The sequence below is a fragment of the Trachurus japonicus genome, chromosome 7 (genome assembly GCF_045865225.1).
Source record: "Trachurus japonicus isolate A0001 chromosome 7, Traja_1.0".
NCBI lineage: Eukaryota > Metazoa > Chordata > Actinopteri > Carangiformes > Carangidae > Trachurus > Trachurus japonicus.
The window spans coordinates 20,769,191-20,786,622 of NC_140913.1; the positions used below are offsets into that span (position 1 = coordinate 20,769,191).

Here is a 17,432-nt window from a genome sequence, read left to right on the forward strand (position 1 = left end):
TTTAATTTTTTAAAGGTAAAAGGTATTCCAGGTCACAGTGAGTCATTTGTACTTCTTCTATTCAGGGAATAGTGCACTATTCCTTCTCACTTCTAGTGTATTATTGAAGCTTGACACTAAAACCAGATGCTATGGTGACTGGCTAAAAGGGGAACACGTGGGATTCAAGAAGTCAATGTCCCTACTTTTGAATATTTAAAAGAAAAATCACAATTCGTCATTCATCCATCTACAAAACACTAGAACTTTAATGCACAAACAGTTCTGCTTTTTTTCCACCTATAATCCTGCAGGGACATTTGGCACTGGTATGGGGGGAATTAGATGTAAGATATATTTAAGTGTGTTGTTAAGTGAGCAGGTAAGAGAATATGCTGCTGGGATCATGAGCTTGAGATAAAGTCAGATATAGAACATATAGAGCCGGTGTAGAGTGAGTGCTGGGAAGAGCGACTCCAATCACTACCGCTGCTCCTGGCTGAGTCTCCCTGGCTGACGTCAGCTGACTGCCCTGGCTCTCCGCTCCTCCGCTCCTCCGGACACAGCGCCGTGGTAAAAATGCTGCTCTCTGTGCCGCCAAGGACAGGAATCAACCCGTACAACGGCTACACCGGCAAAAACAACAACAAGAAGGTAAATAACACCGGCACAGCCCGTTACTTCTTCTTCCCCTCTCTGTGGCTTGAAATGCGGGAGTCATTTCTCGATGCGGTGCCTTTTCGAGCTCAGCCGTCTCCAGTTAAAAGCTGCTCGGCTGTTTAAGCTGCAGTGTCCTTGAAAGTGGATCACAGGCGACGCTTAAACTCTTGTTACTCGCTGTTGCAACCTTCGCTCTCGGCTTTTTGGATGTTGGTGTGACACTGTTACAAACTAACACGGGGCCCGTTACATTGTCGCCCGTAGATTACTACCACAGTTTGCTTTCGTTTGTTCCTGTACGGCCGCTGTTCTTCTTCCTACACCCCAGCTCTGCACGCACTGAGCACGGCTTCCAAACCGGCTGAATACGACTCCGAACGAGCTGAAGAAAAGCTGCCGGTGTTGTACTTTTATATGTATTCATAGGGGCTCAATCAACCGCGTCTTTGCTTAAGTAATGTTTTCATTGAATTAAGGACAAGTTAGCAAAGTTTTTTTTTTCTCCTCTTTTACGCGTACACGTATGCCCCACCCCTTCAGTCCTGCTCATGATGACTGAGGGTTTGCATGGCACTGAGAAAAGGAGGAAAGTTACAGAGCCCATGGAAGAGGTCTGATATTGATGTGATGCATGTGGCCACCTGGGATATGTAGATCAGTTGCAGCTCTTAAGGTACAATATTGATTAGTTTGATTTCTCCTATTGATAATTAATAGGGTGACACCGGCTCTGTTTTCAACCTCTTCTGTATAGATCACAGCCTACATTCAGGGGTATTTAGAGGTTCTAGCATTGGACAAGGTTGTTTACAACTATAGGGACAACATGTTAAGTATTTAGAGAATTTACAATGTTGATCGTTGAAGATTTTTGTTTACCTGCTAAGATCTCAACCTACAATGTGAATGTTGCAGCTCAGCTGTAACGTGGAACGGCCTGTTAAGCGCGTTGATGTGTGACTCTCAGCATTTCTCCAGCAATGTCTCAACAAAGCTGAAATCAAACACCTCCCTCCTTGCCTGTGTTATTCCCTTCCCTGCCTCACGGCTGGCAGGAATTCAGATTGCTCAGATTAATGACCTGGAATTCCTGGAATCCTGGATTCAGACAATGTGCTCATTTCAAGGAGGTGGGGGGGCTCTGCAAACTCAAACCTTTTTCCTTGAAAGAAGACATGCACACACACACACACTCTCTCTCTCTCTTTTTTTTTTTAATTTTGCATTGTTAGAGTGCCAAAGTCACACAGAGAGGGGACTTGTAAATCCAGCGTCAAGTGCTAACCCCCTTGGTCTATGTCTTTTACTACAAGAAAAAGGGCGGAGAGAAGGATTAAGAGGACCCCCCTCTTCCCCCCTTCTGCTTTCAATTAACTGCCCCCAGTCTTTTTTCTTTTCTTTCTCCCCTGTGTGTTTCACATACCTTGATTTCTTGTCTGTCAGTGCTTCAGTTCACATGGAGAAGAGAGCCTGAACATTCCTCCTAACTCATGAATGTACTCTCCGGACTGTTCAGCGTGTTTGATACCTGTTGAAAACAGATTTTCCTGAGGTTTTTTTTTTTTTTTTTTAAATAAAACTGGATTGAGTCAGGAGAGCAAGGAGAAGTCTCACCTTTTAGCCACAGGACGCCAAGGACTTTCATCCCTTTTTTCATTTGGCTCTTCTCAGCTTGCACTGCTTTTTTTTGCCTGCAGCTGCAGAAAGATAATATAAAGAGATTGTGTCTGTAACACAATGATCTTCTCCACGGTGCCTTTAAAGGTCTCTTTAGCCAAACAGGTAGGACCCCACATTTCAGATATTTCTCCTTAATTCAAGATACAATGTGATGTACTCATAAACATAGCCTTACTCTTAGCAACATAGAGATACAGATTTTTACAGTTTGACGTTAACAGTACTACTGCATGGTTATGGAAGGTATCAGTATGTTAATGCATTTCCACATTGTTTTGGAGATGATGGAACATAATATAGATTTGTTGTAGGAAACTACATCCATCTTAAAGGGATGGAGATAACTAAATGACAGCAGTAAATAGGAAGACCTTAAGAATATTTTGAGAGTAGCATCAGTTTGCACAAAGGGTGTGTGTTGCCAGAGAGATGTTGCATTCAGTTGTCACACAATCAGGCTCATACCCTTGCTATTAAAGTTAAAGTCATACATCCTGCCTCACTTAGCACTCGTTGTTCTCTCTCTCTCGGATGAAAAAGTCCTTGAGTCACTCACGGTCCCCACTGGCATCACCTCTGCGCTCCCTCCAACTGTAATCACCTCATCAGTCTTCAGCTGCTGTCTGGAGCCAGCTCCCTCTCTCAGCATCATACACGCTGTAGGCCAGTTACTGTGGTCATGCTTCTTACACACAACTATAATAATAACACAAAGTGCTGATTTGTCTTTCTGCGACTATAACTGTGCACTTTGATATTAATGGGGATGTGAGAGCTGTCGAGCTTCTCTCGCCCCAGTGGCTGAAAGCAACAAAGCATCAATTGTACATCAACAGATAGGATTAAGTTTGTTTTAAATCCAATATTAGTATGTCAGCTGTAAATAAGTCTATGTTTAAAGTGCACACAGAGGGATTTCCTGATTTTTTTTCCTGAGTTGATCTTGTCTTGTCAAGAATCCTAGTTCCCACAGAACAATTGCCTCCAGGAATGTAGTTCAATTTAACGACAGCTTCAACTCTGATCTTAGACCCAGTGCATGCCCCTCTGCAACCCCCACCCACTTCAAGGAGAGAAACACAAACATTTGTGTATTGCAAAGGAATGTAAAGAATGCCCACAGATGACAGTGGTGCATGTAAGGAGCAGTGTAAACAGATAATGTGGAAGGAAATCTGTAACATGTCAGAGGGTCAGGTTTTGGGCATGAACTAACTGAGGGGATATGCAGTTTTACAGGCTGTAAAATTAGATTTGTGATTCCCAGTCATGCACATTTAAGACTCTCATCATGCTCTCTGACCTTCCTAGCTGTTCTTCTGCATGCCTGTTTTTTTTTTTTCTTTGCTTGCACCAGCACATTGGGTATTACCTTACATGGGTGGCAAAACACCTGGAGCTGGTGCTGGGCACTGGTGCAGATGGGGAGTAGGTGTGGAGCTGACTCACTGCCATCCTTTTCTCAGAAGAAACCTAGCAGAGCGGTCTTAATGAGACACTACCTTCTGACTAGAGAGCACATGAGAGGGATTAGCACTTTCCGCTAACAAGCTCAGATCCCAATTAGACAGGCCTCACTAGCCAGGCCTGGGCCCGGACTCGGTCTCCTGTCAGATTCTTTCTCCCCAGGCTTCTGCAGGTGCATCCCTCCTGATAGTCTCTGCAGGCCGCCTACAGTGAAGGCAAGTGAAAGCACAGGAAAGGCCTGTGATTGTGGAAAAACAAACAGCGCACTATTGATGATAAAGAAGAGAGGGAGATTAGAGAAGAGGACTAAGATGAATAGGGTCTGTGAGTCACTGTGATTTTCTGGGCTTGTCTAAAAAAGAGGGAGAAACATTTGTTTGGGAAACATATGGCAGCTGTGGAGTGGAGTTGCTGTTTCTCATGTCAGTAATGACTAAAAGAATGTTACAACATTATATGTACTATAGGCTCTGAAAGTAAAAGGAGGAAGCATTTAAACATAATGACTTGATTGATTCAATAAAAACTATTTTTGGCAATATTTGGTGAGTCCACCCAATGCCTTTCAAACAGCACCAGTTTTCCTTGGTACATTTGCAGGCTGTTCAAGTATCTTGTAGGACTTGTCTCAGGTCTTCTGTGAGATTCAGTCTGTCCCAGATTGTCATGAGGTCTGTTGGGTCTGTACCGTCTGTTGCAGAACTCCTCGTGGATGCAGATAGTTCTTTATAACTCTGCTGCTTGTTTAGCCATTTGGCTCCTTGGTTGTAAGTATATTATGTAGAAGAATGTAAATACCTAAAGTGCTTGGAATCTAGTTTCACGTGCATTGTCAAATTTACCATTACATCACATACATGTTTGGTGTATGAATTAATATTCTCATAATTAACACAATCTGTCAGTTTTCCTTCCTGTTGACATTTTCCCAGCTTCCTAAACATCTACAGTGTGTCACTGTTCATGAAATCTGTGTGGGCATGCATAACATTACAGAGCACACATTAATATTGCAGTAATGTAATAATAAAGCTTTCACAAACCAGAGACATTATTTTGAGAAGTCTGGGTGCTCTTATTTTAACTGGATAAGCACTTTACCTTAATCTAGTTATACATAATATGTTTCAGATTTTATAGTTTCCATGTATTAGATGGGCTTAACCTTTTTCATATTAAACTCAATTTGACAAAATCTTATCCAGGATTAATCTATGTAGTGGAAATTTTTAGTGAATATTTTTGTAACCTGCCTTCTTCTTGTAATGGGAAAGATGCAAACCATCATATGGTTGCTTCATTATGATAACTTCATTTAGACACTTTTGTAGTTGAAAACAGTTTCAATCAGAGCTAAACCCCTTGACTGTTTTAAAGGAGTAGTCCTTTATCTGCATTCTTGCCACACAATTGTTTTTACTTCTGAGAATTTACAACTACCTGTCTGTGCAGCCTGACATCACCAACAGTCAGTGAGGGGAGGATGCCCACATTCTTGTTCCTCACAGAACAAGAGACGGGATTGTTCTCATGTTGGCGCTCTCTCTAGGGACCATTGATCTCTGTATGTGTGCTGATATAAAAAATATCATATTTGAATGAAACCCCCAAAGACATGCCTGAGTCTTTATCTATCAAACGGTGTCTGTAACATTAACTCAGGTTAGATTGGAAATATTGTGATATTGTGTTCATTCAATGATATAATACACACAGACTAGCTGTCATGACAGATGACACTGAGCTATGGCTAAAAACAAACAATAGAGGGTCATTTGCTTTTCTTTCCCATCATCCTTTGCTACCTACCTCAAGAGGAGCTGTTGATTTTCTGTGTTGACTGACATGATGTGAGGCCAAAAATGTGTCAAATTTCATTTTTAAACATCCAAATCCTGTTAATCACCACATCAGAGTGCTGTTTGAATCTTGCTTTCAAACTTTAGAATATTGTTTTGAATTTTGTAAAATGTGATTGTCTCGTATGTATTTTTGTTCCAATGTGAATTAAACTAGTTCTGTTGGGTTTGAGCAGAGCCACGGCAGAGAGAAGTAGAGAAGCCTTAATTAGCTTGATTCGAGCAGTCTTTTGACAGCTCCTTCTCTGTTAACAAGCTGGTGGTCCAGCTCTGACCTTGTGGTGTCCAACAAGCCACCCCATTGTTCCCTGGGGCCGGGCCCGCTGACCATAACTAATCAAACAGTTCCCCCTCCTCCAGCACTGAGGGGACACTGAATTTATCACTTCCTGACTAATTTAATTTAGAAGTTTGGCCTCAAATCATGGTACTAATAAAATAAAAAAGTTCAAAAACATATCAGTTGTATGCACATACAATATCTGTACATGCTGCAGTGTGTTAGTACTAAAAACACATCCAGTCATGCAGACAGTCATGGTTTGGAGATTGGAGCCAAGACCTCAAAACAATAGCAGCCAGCAGAATTTGGTTTTCGCTGCTCAAAGCACTGAAAAATCAAATTAGAAAAAGAAAATATAAATGTTTCTTTCTAGAAACCATGTCCTGGTTGCTGTTGATAATCCACACATCTCTCTGTGAACAGTTTTGATTGGAACAGTTTCAAATACTCCCAGTTAAAACTGTTTCAGCTTCAACCCGCAGCACAAGAGCCTCTCATCGAGCCACATTAATTCCAGCCAGATTTCATATTACACTCTTTGTTCTTGCATTTGTAAGAGGGATCATTTCCCATACATGCTAGATTTTTTTTTTGCAGTGAAGGGTTCTGCCAAAAGTATAATTTCTCTGAGGTTTTGTTCCATTCAAATTGAGGTAATTTTGATTTGCATTCCTAAGTCTGTAATAATAATAATAATAATAATAATAATAATATGGTAATATTAACAGTGAAGGCAACAGCTCTCTTGTATGATAGTATTCATAGAAAACCCATCAGTGAAACACTGATAGTCCTTTTGCATCAGATGCCCAGGCACAGTAATCAACTGTGTGCCTTCACTAATGCACGATAACATGTTTACAGGCAGCACTGTTTTACTAGATAGGGTGAGTTCAATACTCCAGTCAACATCCACTCTTACAGCATTAATCTGAGGCATGCAGTCTGAATTTTGTTTTGTGCAAATGAATAGTGAACATACACATTAGTAAAATGCTGACTTGTAGAACCAATATTCATTTACCTTCCAGTCAAGCAGGATATATTGGAGAAACTAAATCACTGTGTGGTTGTTGTCGAGGCTACAGGTTAATTATTTAGAGTATCTGCAAAACCTGCTAGTTATAGATCTTGGTTTGGCTTTTTTTTTTTATTCAAATAAATCACTGCACATTAAGAGCTTTTAATTAATTTTCTTGAAAGCACATTCCTGTGACTATGACCTTGCTTTTTTAATGTCTTCATATGCACAAGAAGAGCAAACAACTTTGTCTATAATCCTTTAATGTGAGCATGTACACGTTGCTCATTCATCTATGCTGTGGTGTTGATAATTCTTTTTGGATGACAGAAATGAATTGGTTTACATTATAACACCTATTTAATATAGAGCAGATTTTGTCTTCTTTTTGTAAATCTTTCATGACATTATAGCTGACCTATGAAGTCAGATGAACCAGTGAAATTGCTATTGATATCCTGGCTCTGACTGTGGCCCCATTAGGACGTTTGACACCATGTCATTAGGCTAACCAGCCGCTGTTGCTCACGTTCTGGCTAATTGTGTCCTTAATTTATTTTCTCCCCATAAGCCTGTAGTTTGGACAAGTCAGTTAGTGGACCATTAACCAGCTGCTCTTGCTTCATATTCAGTTTAGCTACCACATCAATACATCCATTCAATTGCTCTCTAAATGCGCTCTTTCTTTGCTCTTGTTGCAGCAGACGTATGTGTCCCCCTCCAACCATCAGATGGCTCCTCCAAGCCCCAACAACAACAACAACAACAGCAGCAGCAACACCATCAGCAATGGCAGTGGTGGTGGCGGTGGCAGCAACAGCGGGGGAGAGCAGCTGAGCAAAACGAACCTGTACATCCGTGGACTCCACCCAGGAACCACAGACCAGGATCTGGTCAAACTCTGTCAGCCGTAAGTCACCCAAAAACCAATCGCTTCAGCTGTCTACCAAGACACCTAATAAATCTCTCTCTGGCTGCTTGCGCTGAGTATGAACCAGGTTAGAGAAGCAGAGTAGATTAAGATAGAACAGAGTGATGGGTGGATGGATAGATGGCTGGGTGGCTGAAAGACTGAATGGATTGCATTACTACACGGGCAAATACAGGAGATGGATGGCTTCCTCACACTTGAAGTGCACATGAATGCTTAAGTACACCTTAGCAGGTATTTCTGGAACACAGAAGACAGCCACATGTTTTTCAGGCCCATCATTTAGTGGCCTTATGGAAAAACCAACAATTATTTGGCCTGCAAACTAACTAAGACCTTTCACTTTGGCACAGCTAAGCACAGACTTTCCAGCAACTATACAGAACGTTTAGTCTCCCTCTCTCATGTTAATTTGTTCTCTATGGCTGGTCTTGCTCCTTCTTTGACTTTGAACCTATATGAATTATGGCTCCTCTGTGCTTGAGTCTTCACCATACATTATGATGACAGTGAGACTATACGTTATCCCAATTCAAAGTCACATCATGCACTATAAATACCATGCTATGTTGCTCTTCAATGTGAGTGTGAGTCTTTGAAAACTGTCATGGGCTGCGCGTAGTCAGACATCAAACAAGAGCATCATCCAATCCATCTGATATGTTTGTTAGGTCTTCAGTGGGAGACATCAAAACAAGTAGGGCTTAAAAGAACGATCTGGGGTTACTTAAATGAATTCTGGAGCCTGGTGATGAGAACCAGAAGAGCAGAGGAGAGGAGTGAGAAAAAAAGGAGGGAAAAGGGGGCAAGAGGGATTGAATAAGGGAGGGAGGGAGACAGAGAGAGAGGGAGAGGGAGAGGGAGAGGCCTGCTATTTTACAGCTGTCTGGAAGATATGGCTCACATGAGGCTGCCCAACCCTACAGGAAACGGCAAGCCCAGGGGAAAGGGAAAGACAAACAAGGGCAATGGCATGAAGAGGGGGGAGGTGGGGTTGGGGTGGTGGTGTTGCTGGATGGAGAGAATCGGAGGGGGGAGGAGTGAATGGAGTTCAGGGTTTGTGTGTCAGGTGGTGTTCTGTGGGGGTAGTTCTCATATTTCTGCTTTTACAGAGCAGATAAAATCACTGCATGAAATTTGCCTGTTAGCAGAGCGCATTAAGGCCAATGTAATTCACAGTTAAAGTAGACTGAGATAGGATACTCTGATAGCTAATAAAGGAAAATGCTTGTAGATCAGGGTGTAAAACAGCAGGAAGACAATTCACAGAGGGGATTTTAAATACTTTACTCAAAGTTGGAACAGTTAATATGTACATACTGTGAAGACACAGAACTCCTAAAGCTCCCCTCCCCCACACCTAGAGTTGTTGTACACACACTCTGATATATACTGCGCAGGGAGTGAGGGATGAGAAGAGGGGATGGGGGTTGGTCCTCCATCTCTGGCCCCTGCAGTTGCCTCCCTGGGTGCCTCGCTTCCGCTCTGGCCCTCACCCTGGTCCTATCTCTGGTGGTTGACCATGGATGGATGTTGGGCTGGTCTCTGTATGCTGTGCTCTCTCACACATGGCTGAGTCTCTAACTCCTCTTATCATTCTGCATCATGTAGTCCAAGACCTCTGAGCACAGTTCAGTATCTCTGAGCACAGTTCAGTATCTCAGTGTCTTCAGTATCTCAGCTGTGAAAGCAGGGGAGAGCAGCAAGTAGAGCTCATAGCTTCATTAGATATAATGTGCAGTAGGAGACTGGGTGGGTGGCGGTCTGCACGCAGTAATGATGCAAATGAGAATATAGGGAGGGAGACAGTGTTGGCATATCCACCCAGTCCAGTTGGTTGCACCTCAAGGTTTAGAATAAGAAATGCACCTTGAAATAGTAATGTTGTATAGGAGGTCAGATGCATAATACAACAGATCTGCAGTTGACATTTTCTGTTTTCAATTTGCAGAGGATTTAAATGGGATAAATGATATAACAGTGTCAGTATGTTAAGTAGAGAAATACATTTTAATGGTGATTTTTTTTAGAGCATGTCAAAGTGTTTTATGTTAGATAGAGATGCAAATAAGATTTAGGAATTAGGATTCAGCCATTCAGTTCGTAGATTGGTTTTAAGTTGTTTCTTACATTTGACATTATCAAACATAAGGGGAGGATGAGTTCCAAAATTCAGTAGATGATAAACTGGTGATTGTTAGGTTACCTTGTATTGCAGATTCTGCAGAATTGATCGATGTAATTCAAGTAAAATGTGAATTGAATACTTGTATACTCAGCACAGTATGTATTTATTGATATCCCCAACATGTAATTGTGTAGTTTATTGTTATAGCTTTCAAATAAATGAGTAAGGACTCTTGGATAGTCACAGTGAAACATAATAATATTCACAGGTGACTTTAAGATGCCTTTGTTGCAGAGAACAGATTTACAGATCTCTTTTTCTCTAAAGGGGAAGTGACCTTATAGTAACTTTTCATTTCCAATTCAGAGTAATCCAAGAGATTAACTGTCAGATTACAGTTTTAGCAGGTCATTGCTTAATCCTTATTAATAAAGTGTATTTTGAAAGTGACTCCTCTAGTCCAGATGAAATGTGGCACTGGTTCAGCGTCTGGATGAAAGCTGGATTGCATCATGAGGGGCACTAAGACCCAGTGGAGGGTTTAATGCTGCCTAGAGGGGAGCTGGTTAGGAGAATGAGAGTATGGCTGGGAGCCAGCATTGGACAGGACAGCCAAGGAGAGGCATATCAGATTACACTGCATGCACATGCCTGGAGAGATGGGAACTGATAGACACTCTGCCTCACACAAGCATTTGCCCAAGTCAGGCACTATCCTGTGTATCTGCAGTATCTGTAGCTGGACAGCTCGGAAGATAATGCAGATTTTTTTTCCCCCCATATTTTCACATTGTGACAAATTTCCCTTGAGACATGATCCCTATTGACATCTGTGTGTGAGCTAGCTAGAATGAATAAGATATACATAACCTATAGTTTATTCAATATACTGTATATTCTCTCTAGCATGCAGAAAGCCACAGGACAATAGGCTTATTTCATTTAATTTATGTCCCACCCCCTCCCTAAAGATCTCCCCATGCACATCATTTACTATCAGATGGCGTAATTGTATTCAATGTCATTGCACTTACTCTGATAGGTGAATTATGAGTTGATCATCATGGAGCACATAGTCTCATAGGGTGTGTTAAGTTTAGAGGGAAACTACTTTGCCTCTGCAATGCAAATAATGAATTTAAACACGTGAATATTTACAATGCTCAGTACAAAGATGATGCCTGAGTGTAAACTTGAATGTTTTTCAGGTATGGGAAGATTGTGTCCACCAAAGCCATCCTGGACAAGACTACTAACAAGTGCAAAGGTGAGGCATAAAGGCATTGGCAGGTTGAAAAAGTAACCGGCGAGCAGAGGTTTAAAGGTCAATCTGTGCAAAGATATGTCAGGTTTTGGTTTTAATGTGGAATTTCAACAGGATTTTAAGTGGGAAAGCACCTATTTCATGAAAAGCAAAATAACAGACAGACTTTTTGCAGCTTCAGGGTTAGTAGCACAAAACAACTATACATTCTGCAACCTTTTAATAATAGTTCACATAGTGTTTGAATCTAAGAATCTAATAAAGATGAGGGAGAAGTACATGTATCCTTGAAAAATGCTGTACCTTTGTTTATGCTATTGATTTCATTACATATTGTTTGTACTCCATATGTTGCAAGCATGGTTGAACATGGAGTCAATAACTCTGAATCTGAAATTGAAAATTTGAAATCCATATACATGATCTGTGATATCTTAACATTGCTATAATTGCATTTGAACAAGCAGTATGGACGACTGTACGCAACAACTAGCCTAATTTAAAATAGAGATGCACTGTTTTGTGTATGGCCTCTCTTTTTCACTTAAATCAATGTGTTCAGTAGATAATGTATTCACTGACACCTTATCTTGTCAGCTGACAACAATTTCACTGCATATCAACAACAGAGAGGTGAACTAACGTCACAGGCATGACACCAGACAGTTTGTCATCTCTGCTGTAGTTTGTGTGGAAAGTTACAGATTCCAGTGTTAAGGTTGCAGCACAGTGCAGACACACTCTTTGCAGTACAGCTGTTTGCTTTTGGTTGCCAAATGTTTACTCTGTGTTAAACGTTGCACTATTCCTACTTAACAGGTGTGTATTGTGTGACATAAATAAAGTCAGTGTTGTATAACTCTACATCTGTCCTCAATAGAGAAGCAAGATCCAGACAGAGCAGATTCAGTGTCTAATACTATGAAAGCTGCATGAGTTTACATTACATGTCCGTGTCTATAGAATCCTGTGGTATGCATATCACATTGTCATAACTTGTATGTCTCGCTCCCTGCAGGCTATGGCTTTGTTGACTTTGACAGTCCAGCTTCAGCTCAGAAGGCAGTGACAGCACTGAAGGCGGGTGGAGTGCAAGCTCAAATGGCCAAGGTAAGTAAGATGACCAAGCTGATTGAGATAGCAGCTTTTTGGTGGATTTATGTATAACAACCCAGTGTCAGGTTGAATCAGCACAGTAAAAAAAAAAAAAACAGATATTCAAACAGTGACTCAGCAAAATGTTAAAGGCTGAATTATTAATTACTGTTATTCAGGATATTTAATTTCTTGGCAATTTTTTTCTTTTCAAGCGTTCTGAACTGTGTGTTCATGCGTGAGGTGGTGAACTACATGCATATATTAGTTCAAGTTGAAATTAGCCTGTGTATGTGTACAGTAGGTGTATGCACAAACAGGAGTCCACAGATGCAAACAGGTATAGTGTGTAGACGTGTATGCATGCATGCATGTCGTGCTACATAGTGGTGACGGTGTTGGGGGAGTGTGTCCCAGGGCCTGGTCTCTCAGCTCCCTGTACAAAGGATCTGTCTGTTCTCCCTGGTGGCATCTGACTCAGTGTCTGAGCAGCTCCCCAGTCAGCAGGGCCCTGTGCCCAGCCACCCGCCCTGTCAACACACGCACACACACACACACACACACACACACACACACACTTACACGGGGAAAGAGTACACTTGACAATCACGCATGCACTTCAGCAGCCTTGCCTCAACCGGATTATGACACACTCACAAGCATGCACACACGCACGCACGCCACCAACACCCTGGGAAAGCTGATCTGTCGTTAAGCTGGATCACTGACATTCATACGGCTTCTTGCCCACAAAATAACTTGATTTCACTCACCCCTTCACTCCCGGTTTTACAACAGGGCTTATGTTTGCGTCAGATTTCTCTCTGACTCAGTATGACTCACTGGCGGTTGAAATCCACAGCAGGTCTCCTCTGCTCACTCCCGTGGGTTCGAGCTTCATCATTAGCTTGCGCTGCTGCGAAGGAGAAAGAGGAGGAGGGAGGTGAAGGAGAAATCACCTTCACCGCAGGTCGCAGCGATTACACATGCATTATTCATAGGATGGAAATTAATTCGCACTGCATTTACAGGTTTTTAATCACATCTGTACTCTGTACTGAGATAATGAATATGCATAATGGTTAGAGGGTGATACAGATTGGTTATCTTACAAGGTACTGTTGGTCAAATTAGATTTGTTTGAGCAGGAGGCAAAGAAAAGCCTCCAAAATAGCTGAAAAGCAGAAAATGAAACTGTGGCTCTCAGAGAGATTTTTTTCCAAGTTGTTTTCTAATAATTTCAAGTACAGTTTTGGAAAAACTGCATAATTAGTGCTATTTATGCAAGCCGACAGAGCCGGCCTCTGTGCCTGCATTCAAGGTCAGGATTACCACATGAATATAACTGCTTGAATGCAAGCGACATATTATTACCATGACCCAGGAAACAAGATGATAATGTTCGCCTTGTGGGGAGATGATGGGCACAATGCTTTAGATGTTCTGAAGATTATTTCCAAAGGTCTTTGTCCGAAATGTCTTTGCTGCGATTCTCCATCGAGCAAAAGCACATCATCATTTCAGATCATTCATGGATGGAGAGCCATATGAAATGTAATTATGCTTTCATATCACATTACCGTGCTCCTGCGCTTTCATCCTCTTAGAGTTTAGTCTCACACAAAGAGCCTGTCTTCTTCTCTTTTTGGTCATAACATATGAGTGATGGAGAACAAGAGAAGAGTGAGGAGGAAAAAAATGGGTTTGATGAGTAGAAATAGAGGGACAGAGAGAGACAGAGAGAGATTAAGTGAGAGAGAAGTTCATCTGAAGTCCAGCCAGACTATCTCCACCATCTCTGAATATCTGTTTTCTCCTAAGATCCCATCCACTGTCTCCACAAGGCCAAAATGAAATTCTCCTCAAACTTCAAACCCTCTACGTCTACTCTCAACTGTTTTTCTAGCTGTCTGATGTCCTCCACCTGCCACCCTTCCAAATGTCAGACATCCCACACACTTCCTGTTCAAAGGTTATATAAATTCCCCCATGATATCTTCAGTCCAGAGTTTTTGGAGGGCTCCTGTCAGCACAATACAGTTGGGATTTGCCATAAGCAAAATGAAGAGCCTTGGCTGCTGGTCCACATCCGCATTCTTAAATCCTCCTTCTGGCCTCTATGCATTCAGCAACAGGAGCAGGACCCCACCAACCTATACATCTCCAACCTGCCAATGTCCATGGATGAGCAGGAGCTGGAGAACATGCTGAAGCCCTTCAGCCAGGCCATTTCCACACGCATCCTTCGCGATGCCAACGGAACCAGCCGGGGAGTGGGCTTTGCCAGGTACGGACTTTGTTTATTTCCTCATCTTTATTAGTACAGCTTTTGTTAAGTCAATCAGTGGTGCTGCAGCTGCATGAAAATATTCACTTGCACAAAGAAATATCCAAAAATTTGTGTTAGCCAGGAGAGGAGTTACACATCAACTTCATGTTATATCATTAACCATGGTGAGTGAGCCCCCTGGTGGTTAAAACAGGTAGAACGTTTGTCTCCTGTGAATGTAAAAGGCACTATTGCATTTACAAGACATGACATTTTCCTATAGGATGGAGTCAACAGAGAAATGTGAGGCCATCATCCAACATTTCAATGGAAAATATATCAAGACTCCACCTGGAGTTCCAGGTTTGTGTTTTTTTGTTATTCTGGCTGACATGTTGATTGGATATTGCATCTTTAAACACATCTCTAGTCCAAGGAAATAATCTGATCCAACGAGTTATGCATTCATGAAAATGAATGTTATCTTTCATTTTAAATTATATTTTCTCATATCTAAAAAAAAACCCTTGTGCAGTGCCGCCAGAACCCTTGTTGTGCAAATTTGCTGATGGAGGCCAGAAGAAGCGTCAGAGCCAAGGAAAATATCTGCAGAACGGCCGGCCATGGACAAGGGATGGGGAAACTGTGAGTTTTCAGATTTTTCTTCATGCCTGATGACCGCTGTTTTTCTTATTATGCAACACTGCAAGGCTTGTGATTGATCAGCCTCATAATCACAAGCCCGTCTCTCATCTCTCTTTGTCCTCCAGGGAGGAATGACCCTCACCTATGACCCCACCACATCCTTACAGAATGGGTCAGTGCTATTACTCTGATAAACCCCTTGTATATCCAGAGGGAATGGGGGTCATGTTGTGGTGACTAATGACTTTGTGTATCTTTCTGCAGATTCTACTCCTCCCCGTACAGCATTGCCCCTAACCGGATGATCGGACCAACCTCTCTCTCCCCATACATGCATTCACCTGTCTCCACCTATCAGGTACAGGGTATTTTCAGGTCTTCAAGACTCTTTGTTAAGATGCCAAACTGTGAAGGACAAGCTCAGACTCACGGTCAAATCCCCATAAATCCCATCATAGCTTTCCTTGTATGTTTTTTTTTTTAACTGATTGAGCCTATTCATATTATGTCACGTTGCCCTGTTACACGTGTCTTTCTTGTTCCTGCAGGTACACAACCCATCCTGGATACATCACCAGTCGTACATCATGCCTCCCACAGTCAGTATCTACAATCTCGCTGCTTGCCTTCCTGTTTTCGTAGCAGCGGACATCTTTTAATGTTCTGCCTCTCATTCATAATATTACGTTCCTTCCTACACCCTTTATGTTTTTTCCCATAGGGAGCAGTCCTGACGCCAGGCATGGACCACACCATGTCCATCCAGCCGACCTCGATGATGGGGCCCCTGACACAGCAGCTCAGCCACCTCTCCATGGGCAGCAGTGGCACAGTCAGTAGAGTGTACAGAACGTTTAGCATTCAGCTGGCATCAATATTTAACTGCTAAAGCTGCATTTGGCACCCTGAAACACCAGCGGTGTCAAATGACGGCTCGGAGCAGCTGTCTACCAAACTAGCTAGTCTGGGATTGTGTTATACAAGACGATACCAGAGGGATGAGAGAAGCAATGATCTCAATTTTTCCCCAGTCTTCAGTCATTACTGCCAAACATTTTGGGTGGAGATAACTAGAATTTTATTTGGGTAAATGAGGTGAACTGGGTGGGGTGTTCCTCTTGAATAGTGGCTCCCTTTTGTAATCTAGGCTGATGAAAGTTGTCGTAATTTCCAATATGAATCGCATCTCATGCAGCGTTAGTTGACAGCGTTATTAACAATGCCATGTGAAATTTTTATTGTTATTATTTCCATTCTGTTTTCAGTATATGCCCGCAAACACATCTATGCAGGGGACCTACATCCCCCAGTACACCCAAGTGCCTGCCACCAACATCTCAGTCGAGGTAATGACCTCTGTTTTGTCTCACTAGAGCAGATTAACACTTGAACACAATGGATTTTTAATCTTTGCTGCCTCCCTCTCATGTCAGGAAAGTGCCGTCCAACAACCTGTTGCCATAGAGACGCCCACAGAACACACAACCTACTCCTACCAGCATAACAAATGAAGAGGTGGGTTTTGATCATCACTGGTGTTGGTGTTTGTGTGTGCCTCTGTATGTGCACACTGCACAGGTCTTCATTTAAAGACATTGTTGTTTCTAATTTGCTGGTGTTGTCACCCTGGGTCAGATCTTCCTCTGGAGCTGGAGTGACTCTCAAGGGGCCCAAGTGCTGAAACTCGGCACAGTGACAGTGCACCTAAGGCACCAGGCACTTGGGAGGAACATGGACTGTTACACAGAAAGGATATACAGAAAAAAAAAAGATATTTTCTACAAACTCATATTTTAAAGCAAACTCTTTTACTCCAAATAAGCAAGGCTGGAGGATTGCAGGTGTTGGGAAATGGAAGAACAGGACAAGGAGTGTCTATTTTGCTAACGGTCAAGAAAAAGTCACACACAGAGACACACATTACATATGTTTTAACGGTTTGTTTTGAACTTTATTCTTTTATTCTTTTCTTTATTTCTTTTCTTTATACCTTTTCCAGGGGGAGCTAGAATGAAACCAGGAAAAGAACACTTCAAAAGTCACGTTTTCTTTTGACCTTTTTAAAGACTTGCTGATTTTACTTCTCACTTTTTTTCAGTCTGATACTTTCAGGCTTTTTGAACCTGCCTTTTTGTACATAATTCTTTGTTT

The 17,432-nt window shown here is 42.0% G+C and overlaps 1 protein-coding gene across 3 annotated transcripts; it reads left to right on the plus strand.

Moving 5' to 3' along the window:
• Window positions 1-333: 333 nt before the first annotated feature.
• On the plus strand, window positions 334-17,186 carry LOC146984669 (RNA-binding motif, single-stranded-interacting protein 2-like). Of its 3 annotated transcripts, none has more exons than XM_085782070.1 (14): window positions 334-633; window positions 7,651-7,859; window positions 11,217-11,275; window positions 12,291-12,382; window positions 14,497-14,654; window positions 14,920-14,999; window positions 15,172-15,281; window positions 15,407-15,453; window positions 15,546-15,639; window positions 15,830-15,880; window positions 16,003-16,113; window positions 16,547-16,627; window positions 16,715-16,796; window positions 16,917-17,186. In XM_085782070.1, the coding sequence occupies exons 1-13, from the start codon at window positions 559-561 to the stop codon at window positions 16,790-16,792; spliced, it is 1,245 nt and encodes a 414-aa protein (XP_085638196.1). In that variant the 5' UTR covers window positions 334-558; the 3' UTR covers window positions 16,793-16,796; window positions 16,917-17,186. The 3 variants fall into 3 exon arrangements, with proteins under 3 accessions (XP_085638196.1, XP_085638197.1, XP_085638198.1); XM_085782071.1 differs by having other exon boundaries at window positions 435-633; window positions 7,654-7,859; XM_085782072.1 differs by lacking the exon at window positions 334-633 and adding an exon at window positions 2,066-2,421.
• The last annotated feature ends 246 nt before the right edge of the window (window positions 17,187-17,432 follow it).

What these genes read in the sequence shown, in the direction of transcription:
- LOC146984669 (XM_085782070.1), top strand. Translation starts at nt 559, where the DNA reads ATGCTGCTCTCTGTGCCGCCAAGGACAGGAATCAACCCGTACAACGGC. An exon ending in CTGGTCAAACTCTGTCAGCC is followed by an intron (nt 7,860 to 11,216) that starts GTAAGTCACCCA and finishes AATGTTTTTCAG; the next exon opens with GTATGGGAAGATTGTGTCCA. An exon ending in GACTCCACCTGGAGTTCCAG is followed by an intron (nt 15,000 to 15,171) that starts GTTTGTGTTTTT and finishes ACCCTTGTGCAG; the next exon opens with TGCCGCCAGAACCCTTGTTG.